General features: G+C 47.1%; 1 protein-coding gene across 3 annotated transcripts in view; it reads right to left on the bottom strand.

Annotated features, from left to right (window-relative positions):
• RNF213 (ring finger protein 213) overlaps positions 1 to 16,417 on the bottom strand; it is a 130,144-nt gene that overhangs the window by 19,289 nt on the left and 94,438 nt on the right. For all 3 annotated transcript variants that reach the window (XM_058284850.1, XM_071210838.1, XM_058284849.2), the window contains exons 40-49: positions 15,879 to 16,076; positions 15,396 to 15,577; positions 14,958 to 15,078; positions 7,665 to 7,765; positions 7,367 to 7,549; positions 6,197 to 6,366; positions 5,998 to 6,097; positions 1,728 to 1,839; positions 935 to 1,139; positions 498 to 688 (exon numbers count right to left, since the gene is read on the bottom strand). In XM_058284850.1, the coding sequence (XP_058140833.1) occupies positions 498 to 688; positions 935 to 1,139; positions 1,728 to 1,839; positions 5,998 to 6,097; positions 6,197 to 6,366; positions 7,367 to 7,549; positions 7,665 to 7,765; positions 14,958 to 15,078; positions 15,396 to 15,577; positions 15,879 to 16,076 (1,563 nt within the window). The remainder of the gene's footprint in view (positions 1 to 497; positions 689 to 934; positions 1,140 to 1,727; positions 1,840 to 5,997; positions 6,098 to 6,196; positions 6,367 to 7,366; positions 7,550 to 7,664; positions 7,766 to 14,957; positions 15,079 to 15,395; positions 15,578 to 15,878; positions 16,077 to 16,417) is intronic.

Here is a 16,417-nt window from a genome sequence, read left to right as displayed (position 1 = left end):
AGTTCTCATTCTTCCCTGTCTTAGCGTGATGAAGACAAAAGGAACACATGCTGCAACCTGAATCACTTTTAATTTGTTGACAGCAAAGGCTCCAAAAAACATTCTTTTACTTTCCCTATGTTGAACTCAATCAGAAGTGATACCTAAATAAACTTGGCAGGTAGATGACAACGTCAGAAACACATACATGCAAATACATAGACACATATACGTGCACATGTATTCACATACACGAATGTACACAAATACAACGTATCCACACATATTCACATGCACATGCACTGCACATGCATACACACACAGGTGCACACGTTTTTATTTCCTACCATGGACAATCTGAACATGACCACAAGCTGGGTCAAGTTAACTGAGGCTCAGAGGCAAAGGACCAGAGCAGTGGGTGTGTGCTGCCTTAACCACAGCACCAGCTCCCAGCCTGCAGCTGCACTGCAGGAAGAGGATAGTATTTCCAGGCTGCCAGGGAGTATGTTTCTCACCTGCTGTGCGATGACTTCCTTTGGAAAAACCCACTGGCATGGATGGCCCTGTTTGGAGAGGCTCTGCACAAATTCCATCCCGTGTTGGCTGGTGAGCTTCCTCACCAAGTACACAAGGTACCAGTCATTCTTGGTTTGGGTACAGAAGCTCTCAACTTGCTGCAGATAGCATTGCTTCTCCTTGGCCAGCTCTGGAGAGTTCAACGACAGAGTGAGTGAGTGAGGGGTAAGAATATTTATTAGTCAACTCGGTAGGCACCAAGCAAGTACAAGAGCACGGGGTCTGCTCATTGGGAATTCACAGTCCAAAACAAACCCCGAAGAAAAGCGACTAGCAAGGACTGGTATTATTCTAAAAATCAATTTCCTATGACCCTTGAGTTTCTAAATTATGGGGTCTCTAAGCCCAAGGCAGAGAAAGGTACTTGAAGACTTGCCTGAAGAGTCGAGTTCAAAGAGGAAATCAGAAGCCCTGTCGAGACAGAGGCGGATCCTAGCCACCTCCTGGAGATATTCAACAGAAGCCTCGCTGGCAACAGCTCGTCGTGACGAGCAGTACGTCTTGAGAAAATGCCCTTCCTCTCTCACGTAGTTCAACTCATCATTCTTGGAGCAGGTGCTAGTTTTCTCATGTATTGAATCCTGAGGAAAGAAGAGCAAGGAAGAAAAGAGTATTATTCTTTTTTAACATGCAAGTCCCAACCTTCTAAATTGCCAGAGTGTGACTCTGTGGAGAAAAATGAAAGGATAAAATAATAGATCTGTATTGTGGCAGGTTTGAGTTAAATATTTTGAGTCATGGAACACTGACATCCCTTCTTATTTTAGGGACGAGAAAAAGGGGAAAAGGAGAAGCTACAAGGGAAAAAATTTGTATACTCTAATTTTGTTTTTCCAATTTTAATGTTCTAATTCCTAAAAATTTTGGAATATGAAGAGAATAAAAACAAAAAATATACACAGTCTCACCATCTGGAGACAACCACTGATTTTGTCATCTACCTACAAAGCCTATTCATTTAGGCTGTGTTGTGTACACACACATAGATGCCCATATTTACGACAGGTCTCTGAACCTTTCTCTTTTTTCCACATGGAAGACAGCACCTGTTATTAATAATTTTACCAACTAAAATTAAATTCTATAAATTTTCAGAAACACTTTTCAATCATATAAGCCACATGGTTGAGTGTTTGCCAAAAAAAAAAAGTATGGAAGTGACAGCTTACCTCCAGGCAGTTGATAAAGAGCATGTACAGTTCAGTTTTATCCTCAACTAAGAATGCTTTCTTTTCTAACAGGGACAAATAACACTGAATATAATCTTTTACTTCATGGAAGCTGTAGAAAGAGAAATGTTATACTTAGTTATCTCAGATCTGGAGAGTCATCTTACAAAAAAAAAAGTCTCTCTCTCTAGCTCTCTATTTCCAGCTCTATCATCTATCATCTATCTACCTACCTAACTACCTATCATCTCTCCCTATCGTCTCTACCTATCTTTTCTATAGTTTACAACATGACTTTATTGAAAATATTTTAGTACAATATTGAAAGAATATAAAATTCCACGTTTTAGATAAGCTGTTTGCAAACTTCCTTGTCTCAGGGTTCCTTCACAGTCTTAAAAATTATGGAGACTCCCCAAAGAGCTTTTGTTTATGTGGGTTTTATCTTCCAATATTTATGGTATCTGAAACTAAAACTTGGAAATTTCAAAAATATTTATTTCTCAATTTACTTAAAATAACAATCCCATTACATTTAAAAATAAAGGGAAGCAGATTTGGCCCACCTACCACATGGGAGGTCCAGGGTTCAAACTTAGGGCCTCCTGACCCATGTGCTGAGCTGGCCCATGTGCAGTGCTGATAGGCACAAGGAGTGCTGTGCCACGTAAGGAGCCCCACACACAAGGAGTGCGCCCCGAAAGGAGAGATGTCCCAAGCGAAAAGAGCGCAGCCTGCCCAGAGTGGCGCCGCACACACAGAGAGCTGACGCAGCAAGATGATGCAACAAAAAGAGACACAGATTCCTGGTGCCGCTGACAAGAATGCAAGTGGACACAGAAGAACACACAGTGAATGGACACAGAGAGCAGACAACAGGGAGAGAAACAAATGAAAAATAAATCTTAAAAAAAAGAACCCCAACTTTTTAAATAGAAAAAATATTTCAAAAACCAAAATGAACTGGAGAGGAGAGAGGCATTGTTTTCCAGTTCTGCACACCTCTAATAAACATCAGCTGCACTCACACATTCCCTTCTGCTTCCACTCAGTCACGATTATATTTAAGTAAATGAAGAAAATCTGGCTTCACACAGTCATGGTGTTGGAAAAGTAAGGGATATTTTAATAGTCTTTTCAGAGAATGCTGGGTATTCTTCTATGATACTAAACTCGACAAATGAGCATCTCCAAAGGTTAGGCGCCATGTGGGGTCCAACGGTGTCCTAGAGCCCTTCCCACAGCCTGCTGCCTGAGAGCCAAATGGGCCGTCTTGCAATTGAAATGGATTCTTTTTTGTCCATACATTGACATTGGGCATTTGGAAAATATTGGTTCACTGAGTAATGCTGATTTTCCAAAGTTTGACACTTTTTTTTCCTACAATATACTTAAAAATTACATTTGTTTATATCATCACCGAATTCATCAAAAAGCCTTTATACACTGGAAAACTGGACCAGTTCACAGTGGTGGATATACTTTTAAATTTTTCCTTAAAAGCTTAATTTTTATTATTAGCAAGAAACACTGTTAGTTGCTTTCCTTGACCCCATGGGCTCTCTTTACTCATTTTTAGGAAAATGCCAAAGTCTGAATAACCAGTTTATTAGCCATCGTCTCAAGGAAAAACAATGTTCTGTTAAAAAAAAAAAAAAAAAAAAAGTGGCCAGTTCAGCTCGTCACTCGAAAGATTGCATGAGCGGTTTCCTTGACATCGCCACTGTACTTCAGGATGCAGCGGGAGTGTTTGATGTGTACTTCCCATTTCGACACCCAGACTATTAAAAAGTGGCATTTTTAAGAGCCGAGAGTTGATAGAAGTCATGATTTTCCTAGCATCATCCAGGGCATTCAGGAGTGAAAGTGGCCTTTGGTCCTTACGCCTGCCGGTGTGACAGCACAACCGTGGGGCGGTTTGGTTCGGGCTAAGGTGCAGCAGTTTTACCCATCACTGCGAATGTCAGCACGACAAAAAAGGCAAGTAATGTCTTTGTGATCTTGAAAACAGTTTTGACCTCAGGGATCCCCCAAAGGTCCCCAGACCAACAGTCTGGCGGCACTATGGGGGGTCGGGGCAAGCACCCCGACGGCACCATTCCTGGCTGGGGTCGACATCATTTTTAAGGGGAAGTACAGATGGAGACCACATGCAGCGGAGCTAGCTGCGACCAGAAAGGCTGACAGCTCTCAACGGCCAGCTTCTAGGCCACGAGCCGCAAGGGACGGTGAAGCTCCAGGCTCAGCCTCGGTCACTTGGTCGAAAGGGTTCCCCCAAAGACCTGACGTCTACATTTCCACTAGGTAGGTCTGAGGCCAGTCTAACGGGTTCTTAAAATACACAAAAGTGCTCTTAATGCAAAAGCAAAGCAATGACAGAAACAATTATTTCTCAACCCAGAGAATGATAATGTACACTTTTAAATCGTACTTTATGTCTAAAGATATTTATTTTAAAACCAGTTCTCTAATTTTTAGTTTCCAAATAGCTCAACAAAATGTTTACTCTTACATGTACTGGCTTTAGTCAAGCCAATATATCTATATTTTAATGTCAAGATGTATGTATGTCAGCAACTACGTTTCCATTTCTCTAAGCAAAGAAATAGAAACAAATATGAGTTCACTCATTTATGAAAATTAATAAAAATTAGATAGAGCCTCTAAACAGGTTCTTTTCATGTCTCAAGTCGACTCTTTTTATGTCTTAAAAGCCATTCCAAGGTAGAGTAAAATACTTATTCTATAATAAAATATACTTTAAGATGATTTCATTTGAAAATCCTTTAGCAATCTTGTTTAAACAGATTATTTCGTAAGTGATGAAAAAGAAGCAAAATGAAATGTCCCTAGTATAGATGATGATTGGTGAACTCTTGTGGTTAAAGCTGGTATGATGTGATAGCCAGGTCCTGAGCCTCAACAGACTCCAGCACCTACAATCTGATTTATTGGACTTACCACACTCAGCTAAGATGGAGTTGAAGAAGGACAACCACCACACCATGGAGCCTAGAGTGATTACAACTGAAAGTGGGAGGATTGCATCCAGCATCCATGTGGAATCTGAGCCTCCTCTTGACATAGAGGTGCAATGGACACAACCAATCCAATGTCCACATAGAAGAGGTGGCATTGGATTGGGAAAAGTGGACATGGTGGCTGATGGGTATGGGGAAAGGCAGGAAGAGATGAGAGGTGGAGGCGTCTTTGGGACATGGAGTTGCCCTGGATGGTGCTGCAGGGGCAATCACCGGACATTGTAAATCCTCCCAGGGCCCACTGGATGGAATGGGGGAGAGTATGGGCCATGATGTGGACCATTGACCATGAGGTGCAGAGGTGCCCAAAGATGTACTTACCAAATCCAATGGATGTGTCATGATGATGGGAACGAGTGTTGTTGGGGGGTGGGGGGGAGAGGGGGGTGGGGGGGTGGGGTTGAATGGGACCTCACATATATATTTTTAATGTAATATTATTACAAAGTCAATTAAAAAAAAAAAAAAAAAGCTGGTATGGAGGAGTGCATTGTGCCACCGTTGCTAATCGAGTGCTTGTTTTTTTTCCCCCTTAATAAAATGTTTTCAAAACATTAAAAAAAACTGAAAAGTCCCTAGACAAGGATATTTTATGTACACATCAAATCTCTGAGTCTGCCTCTGCACACGTACATTAGAAATAGTTGTTTCTGTAGGAACTTTTCTTATTTCTTATTTTGATTTTGCCAACACCTCAAAGTATACCCTGTTAAGTCAGAATACGGTCTGAGCCTAACAAGTCTCTTCAGAAAGAGGCCTGATGAACTCAGAAAAGCTTCTACAGAATTTCCTACAAGATAACTTCATCATTGAGCTTTGGCACCTCTCACATGGGCTCCTCTACTCAGTCATAGAATAAGAGAAATTTAACAGCAGAAACCAAACTCAGAAGACACCGAGGAAATCGAGGGGGAGGGAAGATCTAAATGACTATCTGAAAATCACAAAACCGGAGGGTGTAAAAACCCCTGACTCCTGAGTGCTCCTGGTAATATAGTTTCTTCTTTGCTAAATCCATGCTGTGGCTCTGCTAAACATGTATGAAAATGTCAAAACATGCCACCAGTACAGATAAGTGGCCCAGGTGGACGCTGATGGAAAACGCTTCCCCAAATCATGAACCAGCTACTAGCCATGAAAAAAGAACTTGGGAGCAGAGAAAGCCACGATGAGAAATTAAAAAGCCCAGGCTCGTTTCTAGAACATACCGCAATGTAAAATGCTCTTACCTGTATTTCAAAAGCAGTTTCAGAACCACTGAGCGGATGACAGGGGTCTTATCCACAACGTCATCAAATGGAGAGAGAGATTTCGTGTGTTCACTGCATTCTAAAATCAGAGAGAAGGTAGCTCAGTGCTCATCAGATACAAAAAGGATGAGATGTAGGAGAATTAAATTTGTAGATCTATCAGGAAAAAGCAACTCACTTTGGGGAGCATCTTTTAAGAGCTTCTTCTGGACAAAGAGTAGTGACAGCAGGTCCTCAACCACCTTCTTCTCGGGTGGAGAATTATCTTTGAAACACATGGTGGAAACCAGGTCCACGAAGAAGCTGTTACACATCTGGCGGAACCGGGCATGCTTTTCAATGGCTTCCCTTAGGGACGGGTAAAAGATATGGTCAGAGGCTTGTAGAATTTGCTCCCAAACCACTCCATGATTTGGGAATTGGATGCCTTTTTTTTTTTTTTTTGAGATACCGGGACCAGAGATTGAACCCAGGACCTTGTATGCGGGAAGCTGGCACTCAGCCACTGAACTATACTGGCTCCCCTGAGTTGGTTCTTTGCTTTGTTTTGTTTTTAGGAGGTACCAGGGATTGCTCCCAGGACCTTGTACATGGGAAGCAGGTGCTCAACCACTTGCGCTACATCTGCTCCCTGGCATTTTGTTTTTAAGTAAAGGGTGCAAGTAGCTCCTGATGTTCTTCACAGCTGGTCCTCAAAGCTGCAGAGGACGGTAGGTATTTAGAGCCCTCTCTTCCTGGATCATTTGGCCCAACCGGCAAGACTGTCGATATCCCAAAAGTATTTCGGAGAAGCCGTCCCAGGGCTTGCCCTGCGCTCTGCTTTTAGGAGGCATCAGGCGGGAGGGAAAAGGCCTTAGGGAGCAGGGGCCCACGGAGCTGCCGCTGCTTTCACCACCTGTGCGCGGCACTGAGCCGTGATAGAACTGCCTTTACCTTCAGGCCGTCGAACAGGACGGGCAACTAGCCATCAAGAGGATGAATTTACAGGGGAAAGCCAGCAGCGGGGAATTCCTGGGCTTTATTTAACTTAGGACTTCCTGGTGTCTTTCCTGTAATTTTTCTTTCTCCCACATCTGTATGTGTATATCTTTGGGAGAGAATAATTTCTGAGACATCAGAGGTCTCTAAAGGTATGTGAGTGGTGGTCTCTCATAACAGTTCTCTGAAGTCAGGTTTTCTACCAAAAGAAAGTTATGCGAGTTTATATATGTTTTTTATTTTTAAAGCAGTTTGATTGAGATAGCGACATACCCAACAATCTATAGAGAGTTAACATTTCTGAATACGGTTATCTGACAGAAGTAAAAAATAAAAGAGGAAGCTTTCTTCAGAGAAAGAGTTTTTTTACCTGTGCTTTTGGGAGACAGTGAGAGAGAATCCTTCGGGCAAGGCGGTTACACAGCCTGGACACCTCTTCTGCCCTCGGACGAGCCAGGTCCTGATGCAGTTGTGGCAGAAGATGTGCTCGCAGGGCAAGCCGACCGGGTCCTGGACATCGCCCATGCAGATGAGACATGGCTGGACCCCAAACCTGGAGGTCGGGGGGGGGGGTGGTCAGTTCTGAAGCAGAGGCCTCTGCCCCGAGAAGCAGAAGGCAGGGAAGGGGCAGAGCCCCCTCCGGCACGGCCCCAAACCTGAGCACGCACCTGGTGAAGGTCCTGCTGGCGTGGTCTTTGCATTCACGGAGGGTGGACATCACGGCAGAGAAGGGCCTGTGGGTCTTGATGTCCGAGTCGTCTTGCAGACACTGACGGGGAAGGAGGCAAGGAGGAACCGGATGAGCCGTGGAGGAGGACGGGGGGAGGCCAGGCGAGCTCCCCAGGGCAGAGGAGGGCCAGGACGGGCTGGCCGTTCAGTCCGCAGGGGACGGTGCGGTTTTTGTCGATTTTGAAGTTTCTGCAAACTTGAATGCCCTTCTCTTCGTGATTGTGCTGCTTTTTTGGGAGGGCTAAATTCTCAACTTGTGGTTTTCCCCCCCCCCTCTTCTGTTTTCCTCTAAGGCTCCCTCCCCTGCACTAGGAGATATTTCAATCAATAAATAATAATATAACAAGCATCAGTGTATCCACAGCCAGGCTTTAAAATCTTAGCATCTCAGAATACCTGCTACAAATCATCTTCCCAAGAAACAAGATGTTACAGATACAGCTTGTATCCTTTCCCGATCCCGCTTCCCTCCGTCTCCTCCCTGGAGACAGACACGTGCTTGAATTTCTACTTTCACAACATGCGTGAACATGCATGAACACTGTGTTTTTGTAATGTACACAGTGTGGGAAAATTGCTATTTTCATCGATTCACATAGGGCTAGGTCATCTCATTTGTATTATTTTTTTTAGATCATTCCTTTTAACTGCTGTGTGGTACCCCTGGTTGAAAATACCCATAAACCTGTTTTCTGGGTAATGGGCTTTTAGAATGTTCTCGATTTTTTGCTAAATTACTAACAATTCTGCACCCAACATTCTTGCTTGTGTCTCCTTGAATACAAGCAGGAGGTTTTTCTTAGATATATTTTTAAAAGTGGAAACACTGGTTTGTAGGAAATGCACATCTTCAACCATATAAGACAGTGAATTTGGCAGATATGCTTCTGGAATTTTGTGGTTACGCCTGATGTTTGTCATAGACATTTTATATTATGTATGTTCTTAGGCAGTATTAGCTTATGGAGAGTTTCCTTCTATTCCTAATTTTCTAACAGAATATTTCTCCCCCAAATCAAGAATGAGTATTGAGTTTTATCAAACTCTTTTTCTACATCTTTCGAAATGCTCAGTGTTTCTCTTTTAATCCATTATAGAACTGATGGCATTAATAGATTTATAGATATTCTGATGTTAGCCATCCTTGAATTCCTAGGATTAATCTTACTTGGAAATGATGAGTGTGTGTTTAGTATCCTGCTAAAATTGATTTATTAGTAGTCTATTGATGACTTTTTTCATCTTTGTTAGTAAGTGGTATCAGTCAATAATTTACTCTTGATGCTTTATTCTTGTCTGGGTTGAAATGAGGAGGAGATGGGTAGCTAGCTCTCTTTTAGCTGACGTGGTTTATATGGGATACTCATACTTGGGAATTCAGTAACTCTCCTCTGTAATCATCTTGGGCTGGTATATTCTTGTAGGTGAAGTTTCAAAAATTGGTTTCTTTCATTTTTATTGGTTTACCCTATTTTTTTATTTTTCCTTGAGACACTTTTAGAAATTTATATTTTTTTTCTGGGAATATTACCTATTTCAAATTTAACTTTTTAAATGTACTACCTTGACTTAGTCATGTTATTTTCACATAATTTAAAAAGCCGAACTATAGCTGTAATGATATCCCCTTTTTCATTCTTAATTTTCTGCATGTGTTTTCTTTTTTTTTTTTTTTAAAGATTTATTTCTTTACTTTTCTCCCCTTCCTCCCCAGTCCTCTGCCCCCCCCCCCCCCGCCCCGGTTGTCTGTTCTCTGTGTCTATTTGCTGCGTTGTCTTCTTTGTCCACTTCTGTTGTTGTCAGTGGCTTGGGAATCTGTGTTTCTTTTTGTTTCATCATCTTGTTGTGTCAGCTCTCCATGTGGGTAGCGCCATTCTTGGGCAGGCTGCACTTTCTTTTGAGCTGGGCGGCTCTCCTTACGGGGCACACTCCTTGCACATGGGGCTCCCCTATGCTGGGACACCCCTGCGTGGCATGGCACTCCTTGCGGGCATCAGCACTGCGCGTGGACCAGCTGCACACGGGTCAAGGAGGCCCGGGGTTTGAACTGCGGACCTCCCATGTGGTAGACAGATGTCCTAACTACTGGGCCAAGTCCGCTTCCCTGCATGTGTTTTCTATTAATTTTTTTCTTGCTCAGTCTTGCTAGAGGTTTATTTTATTAGGTTTTCAGAGAACCAACTTTTGTTTTCTATTTTATTTCTACTTGACATTTCTTCTTTTACATTTTCATTCAGTTAATATCATTTTTCTTCTTCTAGCTTCTTGAAACAATCACTTAAGTGCATTTATTTTACTCTCCTTTTTTTGTTTTTCCCACATTTATTTAAGATTCTGTATTTTTCTCTAAATTCTTACTACTTGAGATTCTTCCCACAAATTTTTGGTATATAATACCTTCATTGTTCTAAGTTCCAGAATTCGTAATTTCCACTTTAGTCTATGAGTTAATTGTGAGTATATCCATTTTTAGTTTACAAAAGGCCTTTTGCTGTTGATGTCTAACAAAATGGCATTGTGATTACAGGACACAGTATACACTGAATTTTAAAAATCTTTTGAGACTTCCTTTGCCACTCAATATTTGGCAAAATTTCTAATTGTTGCATATCCCCTTGAATAGGATTGTATGTTCTCAATCTCTTTAACTGGGTCTAGTCTAGAATTTATTCCATCTACAGCTCTGTTTTTCATTTCCAAGATTTCTTTTCATCCACCTGTTCTTCTGTTTTAAGGCTGTTTTTTTCCCCTCCCCTTTTTAATGTTTGGAATTCCTTTACTTTTCTCTTTAAGTACATGCGGGAATGGATGTGGCTCAAGTGGTTGAGCACCTGCTTCCCACACGGCAGGTCCCGGGTTCAGTCCCCAGGACCTCCTAAAAAACAACAAAAACAAACAACAAGCAAAAAAAAAAAAAAAGCCAACTCAGGGGAGCTGACGTGGCTCAGCGGCTGAGCGCCGGCTTCCCACACACAAGTTCTGGGTGTAATCCCGGTCCCATGCTGCCTCAAAAAACCACCAAAAAACCCTAAACACTCTTAAAAAACTTAGTAAGGTAAAATTTACATCCAATAAAAGGCACCAATTAAGTGCCCTTCCTATGGATTTTGGCTATTTATACGTGCACAGAGCCACCACGAGCAAGATGCACGAACGCCTCCACTACCCCAAGCGTTCCTGAACCCCATCCCTGCCGACTCCCCAAATCTGGAGCCCAGGCCACCCCAACTTGCTTCCTGTTACTATAGAGTGGGTACAAACTTTCCTGGAGTTTCATGTAAATTGAATCTTACAATATGTACTCTGTCATGCCTGGCTTCTTTCACTGAGCTTAATGTCTTTAAGATTTACCCACATTCTTATTTTAAGATCCATTAGACTGTTCCATAGCATTTGTTTTCCATCCGCAGTGACTTCACATTCCAAGCGTTGCTCTGTTGGCTGCCTCTCCTCTCTTAGTAAATGAATTTAAATACAACAGACAGACCGACAAGTGAGCAGACCACGTGTAAAACGGACGCGCTTCCACCAAGCGAACATGCCCGCATCCTCGGTACCAGCGCAAGGCTGAACCCGACGCTCTCCTCACGCGCTCTTGCGGCCGGTATCCCCAAAGGCTAGCTAGCTCTTAGCCTGAGTGCTAACGACGTGGGCTCGTTTTGTATGTTTGGATGGATCGCTGAGTACACAGTTGAGCTTTGGGCGTGGAGGCCTACCTTGTTAAAGGGATTTCTGGGTTCCCCTTTTTTCTCTCGGGGCCTCCAGTCCAGAACCAGGCGCCGTGAGGGTTGAGGACGTCTGCCCCCCGCGGTCCTGGGGCCTGCTGAAGGCCGGCTCTTGGGTCGCTGGCCAGCTCAGCGTGGCTCCTGGATGGGAGGTTGTGCTTCTGTCCCCCTGCCGCCTCACTTTACAGCTCCAGGCGAGCTGTGGCTTTGGGCAGGGGCGGGCATCCGCTCGGTCTCTTTTCCTGAGCAGCGGAGTCCTGCCATGGTCTCTGGCTTCAGTTCCCATCTCCCATGGAAACCCTTTTGCTCTGTGCAGGAGCTACACTCCTGGCTGCGCTGCTGCTTCCAGAGCTCAGGGAGGTGGCGGCAAAGCTCTGTGTTTCTGTCCCACTTCGAGCCTACCCAGGTGCTTCTCTCGCATTGGGAGTCCAGCTCTGCGTCTGTGGTTTTCTCTTTTTATGGTTTTCACAAATCACGGCCATGCATGTGGAGCAGAGGGTGGGTATAGCGGCAGGGGAGCTTACTGAGCCATCTCAACCAGAAGTCTCCAAGTTAAAACTCAACTTCAGAAGCATCTGGTTACTATTAAAGAGCAAAGACTAACTTTAGTCCCGGTGGGGCCCCAATCTGCATTTTCTCCTGGTCCAGCATGTAGCTCTCCAGCTACAGACTACACCTGCCAGTCGCCCTTGCATTCGGATGTGGCCAAACGACTAGATTCTGGCCAATCAGATGTGAGAAGGGATGTGTACCCCCTTCTGTGTGTGATGGGGCCATGACGTGCAGGCCAAGTCTTGAAGATGGCAGAGCAGCAAGACAGAAAGGGCCTGGGTTTTTGGCTGCTCACGTTTACAGATGGACTGCTCTGTGTGGGAGAAAGAAAGTTCTGTCTTCCGTAAGCCACTTGTACCTCATTAATACAGCATTTGGAACCAGAGGTGGCTGCTGTTGCCACAAGTTAAAAGATGGCAGTGGCCGAGTGGCTGGGCAGTGGATGGCAAGGAGAGGAGTGCTATGTGCTGGAAAGCTGGGCCCTGTGGTCTGCAGAAAGACACCTGGAAGAATGCCACCTGTGACACTTGGGAAGGCAGAAGACATGTGTACCTACCTATCCATCCACCCAAATCTATTCATCATCGACCCATCTATCAATCATCTACCACCTGTCTACCAGGTATCGTCTATCTAACCGCCCATCCATCTGTCCATCCGCATCTATTTATCTACCCATCTATCAATCATTTATCACCGACCATCTATTTACCATATCTATTTATCTGTCTCTATCATCTGTCCATCTATCTTCTACCCACCTATCATCTATCCATCCATCCAATCACCTAACTAACATTTCTATCAGAACTGACAGAGTCCACTCAAAATATCCACCCCTGTGTTTTTGCAGCTTTTGACAAAGTCCTGGGGAGACTTTGTTGACCGTTAGGTCAGACCAGTTACAAGGGAGAGCTGTGAAAGGCGGCTTTGGCAGGAGAGGAGACCGCAGGCCCCACCCCACGCCTCCCGCGGGCAATTCCGACGGGGCCTCCTGCCACACAAAGGGAGCCAGCCCCACTGCCAAGTAATCGCTAAGAGTGCCCTGTTTCAAGGGCCCCCGGGTGGTGCCATAAAGCTGGAGGGACAGAACCTGAGGCCTGAACACTCAGGGCATGAAGAGTAACTAGACGACACCTTCGGCTGTGGCTACTTGCACACGGATTTGACTGGAAGCAAATAAACCAGAAATCCACTGAATTCGAGGTAATTTCATAGCCCCAAACCCCCACCCACCTTACCTGCAAACACCTGTGAGCGTGTGCGTGCGTGCCTACTGGCACGTGGGGACCAGGTTGCTGACCTGACCGGTGGCAGCCGTAACCGCCTGGCCGGCCTCCTGCGCACGCCCCAGGGGCCCTGGACGGACTCGGAGGTGCCGTGTGGTCTGTGTGGCAGGGTGCTGGCTGTGTCCCGGGGTCCCCTCCCACTGGGCCTTTATCAAAAGACCCTCCAAGTACTGTCTGGGCACGTGCCCACTCCACTAAAGAATTCTTGGCCTCCTCTGCAAACAGATGGGGCCAAGCAGCTACGTCCAGGCCCGTGAGGTGTACGCGGTAGCGACACGTGCAGATTCGGGGCCGCGTTCTCCCCTGCCCCTGCTCTCTTTTCCCAGGGCTGGCAGAGCAGGAGCGGCCTCCTCAGGCCACGGGACGGAAGCTGTTTATCAAGGGTGGCAAAGGAACGAGACAGACGACCCCCGGTCTTCGAGGCCCTGGGGAGCTGGTCTAGCAGACAGAAATAAGCTTGTGTTCTGCTAAAGCCACCGATAGCCTGGTCAAGTCAGAGCCGACCGGCAGACAGCAGCCAGGCCAATCTCCCGAGCGCGCCTCCCTGCGCTTCCCTCCTCGGGCTGAGCCAGAGGTCTGGATGCCGGTCAGCTTCCGCCACGCGGCTGCCCTCATGCAATGTCCAGTGACTGCCCTCTCACGACGTCCAGTGGCTGCGAGGGTGGCGGAGGTCACCTGCTGCTGAGCGCCAGTGTCTGCTGGACAGCGTGACCACGGAGACGGAGGCTTTTTCCGCAGGGCGCTAGCCTGTCCCGTCACTGGCTTTACGAAGGGCGTCGGGGCCGAGCTCGGCGTGTCCTGTCCCCAGGTTCCCAAAGGCCCCCCCAGGACCTGTCCTGCCCCCCGCTTCCTGCCCCTGCGGTGGGGACAGCTCCCTCGGAGGCCCGGGCTGCTGGCCTGTTTGCCCCTGGAGGCCCAGGGGAGCCCCTTTCTTCGCTACCCCCCCAGTGGTTTTGTAAGAGTATTGTTCCCACTGTGGTGGGGTGAACCATGCACCCCAGAAAGATACGTTCTTCATCTTAACCCAGAACCGTTGCCAGGAGCCCCACATCAACGGGAACCTTCGAAAATGTCCGTTTTCGTGAAGGGGAGGCCCATTGCTGGAGTCCTTGATGAGCAGCACATTTAGACAGAGAATGAGAAAACCACAGGCAGGGTAGAGGCCGAAGTCAACGCGGCCGGAAGAGAAAGGGGAAGAGGCCGCCCGCAATGGCGGGTGACAGCCCAGGACCAGCGCCCGCTGGCAGGCAGCCCCAGAGTGCCGCCGTGCCCGGGGAGAAAGCCTCGGCTTGCCGGCGCCTGACCCTGGACTTCTAACTGCGAAACCGTGAGCCCATCAGCTGCTGCTGTTTAACGCGCCCCATTTTGTGGTATTTGTGATCACAGCTGGGACACGAGACACCGTCTAAGTCCCTGTCTGCCAACCATCAGGAGGATGGCTTCTCTTCCTGCAAGTGAATCTAAATAGCATACTCTGATGCAGCAGCCAGGAAAGGATAATTACACAGCGACATAGTCAGACGCTCACGGCCCGTGTGACCAAATCACCTTCCTTTGCACTTGGAAGATAAAACTGTCCGAGAGGTCAAAGTCAGGCTATTTCAGTTATCCTTCATTTTGGAAAGAAGCAATTCTGCGCTCGTGGCTGAGGAGCCGAAGCACTCACCTTGTCTAGCGAGGAGACGTACTCCACCACCATCTTGCGCACCTCAGGAATCTGGCTCTCCACTCCCAGGAGGACATGCTCCACAAAGAGCGCGATGGAAAAAATCCGATTCCACTGGGTTCTGTCAAAAGAAGGGTTCATTCATTCAGCTCTAGCACAAGCCCCAAGACTCAGTGAGGAGAGGGAGAAGAAAGGGGGGGGGGTGCCGAGGCTCAGGAGTCAAAGGATAAGGAAAGGGGGAGCGGATGTGGCTCAAGGGACTGGCGCTGAAAGGCCACCAGGACTGCGACAAGGACTAGTCGCCAGTTAAGCGAGGGAGGGGGGAACTCCTGCCCATGGCGGGGGCGTCTGCGCGACCTTCTCACGGAGGCGCCGGGACTGGGGCGGCCCCCGGTGAGCCAGGCCGGGGGGCGGATGGGTGCCAGCGCCTGCGCTCACCTGACTTCCCTGACGATGGCCTTGGTCACGCTCCCGCCGCCCTGCAGGTGCGCGTCGGAGCAGATGAGCTCCAGCGGCATGGCCAGGCGCTTCACCAGCTGCAGCCAGGCCTGGGGGCTCGGCTTCAGCGTGTCCCTCGTCAGCATCTCGACGCACGCCATTGCCGCATAGGCGTCCAGGGTCTGGCGAGACGGAGAACACGGACTCAGGGCCGAGCCGCTCGCCCGCGCCCGCAGCCCTGCTCTAAACCCTTAGCCCAGCCCAGCACGTTCTTACACTCCAGGCCTGCAAACTCAATTCTCATTGTCTTGGAAGCAGGAAGCGTGAGGCAGGTGTGTCTGACCACCTCTGAATCGTAGCGACACACGTGGCCCGTGAACAGGTGCCCGTGGGGAGCACAGCCCACACGCTTCCCGCGCACACGTTCAGGGGAGGCCGAGCCCCGGGCCTCCCGGCCGCCCGGCAGCCCGAGGGGCGGCGTACCATCTCACAGGTCGGGGTTACTCCCACCAGGCTCTCCAGGACCTGGGGACAGATGGCCAAGATTCTGGAAAAGTTCTGGAGCCGGTTCCTGAACTGCTGGTAGGCGAGGTGCACCCACGGCAGGGCGACCCCTTCCTCAGGCCTTCCCCGTGTGGCTTTCAGGTCAGTGATACAGGACCACAGGGCCATCTGCAGGAACTAGGGCGTGAAAGAAAGGCTTTGTACAAAAACATACTTTGGAAAACTGGCACTGTTCAAATGCTACAGAAATAACACAAAAAATCACCTGTACTCGTACTAGCCATGGCTTACTTTTTGGTGGCGCTCCTTCTAGCCATTTTCATATCCACCTGTCCTTCCATCTTTCTCCTCCCTGCCACTCCCAAATTAGGATCACAACATAGCCTGACGTCTTTCCACATATGCCATTGTGAGCATTTCTCCTATCAATAAATACCCTTAAAAAACATCACTTTCAATGGTGGCATAATAATCCATCAGGTGGCTGTACTTGAGTTTAGCCAGTCCCTGTTTTTGGA

Source organism: Dasypus novemcinctus, chromosome 21 (assembly GCF_030445035.2).
Source record: "Dasypus novemcinctus isolate mDasNov1 chromosome 21, mDasNov1.1.hap2, whole genome shotgun sequence".
Lineage (NCBI taxonomy): Eukaryota > Metazoa > Chordata > Mammalia > Cingulata > Dasypodidae > Dasypus > Dasypus novemcinctus.
This window is presented reverse-complemented; position numbering and strand designations above follow the sequence as displayed.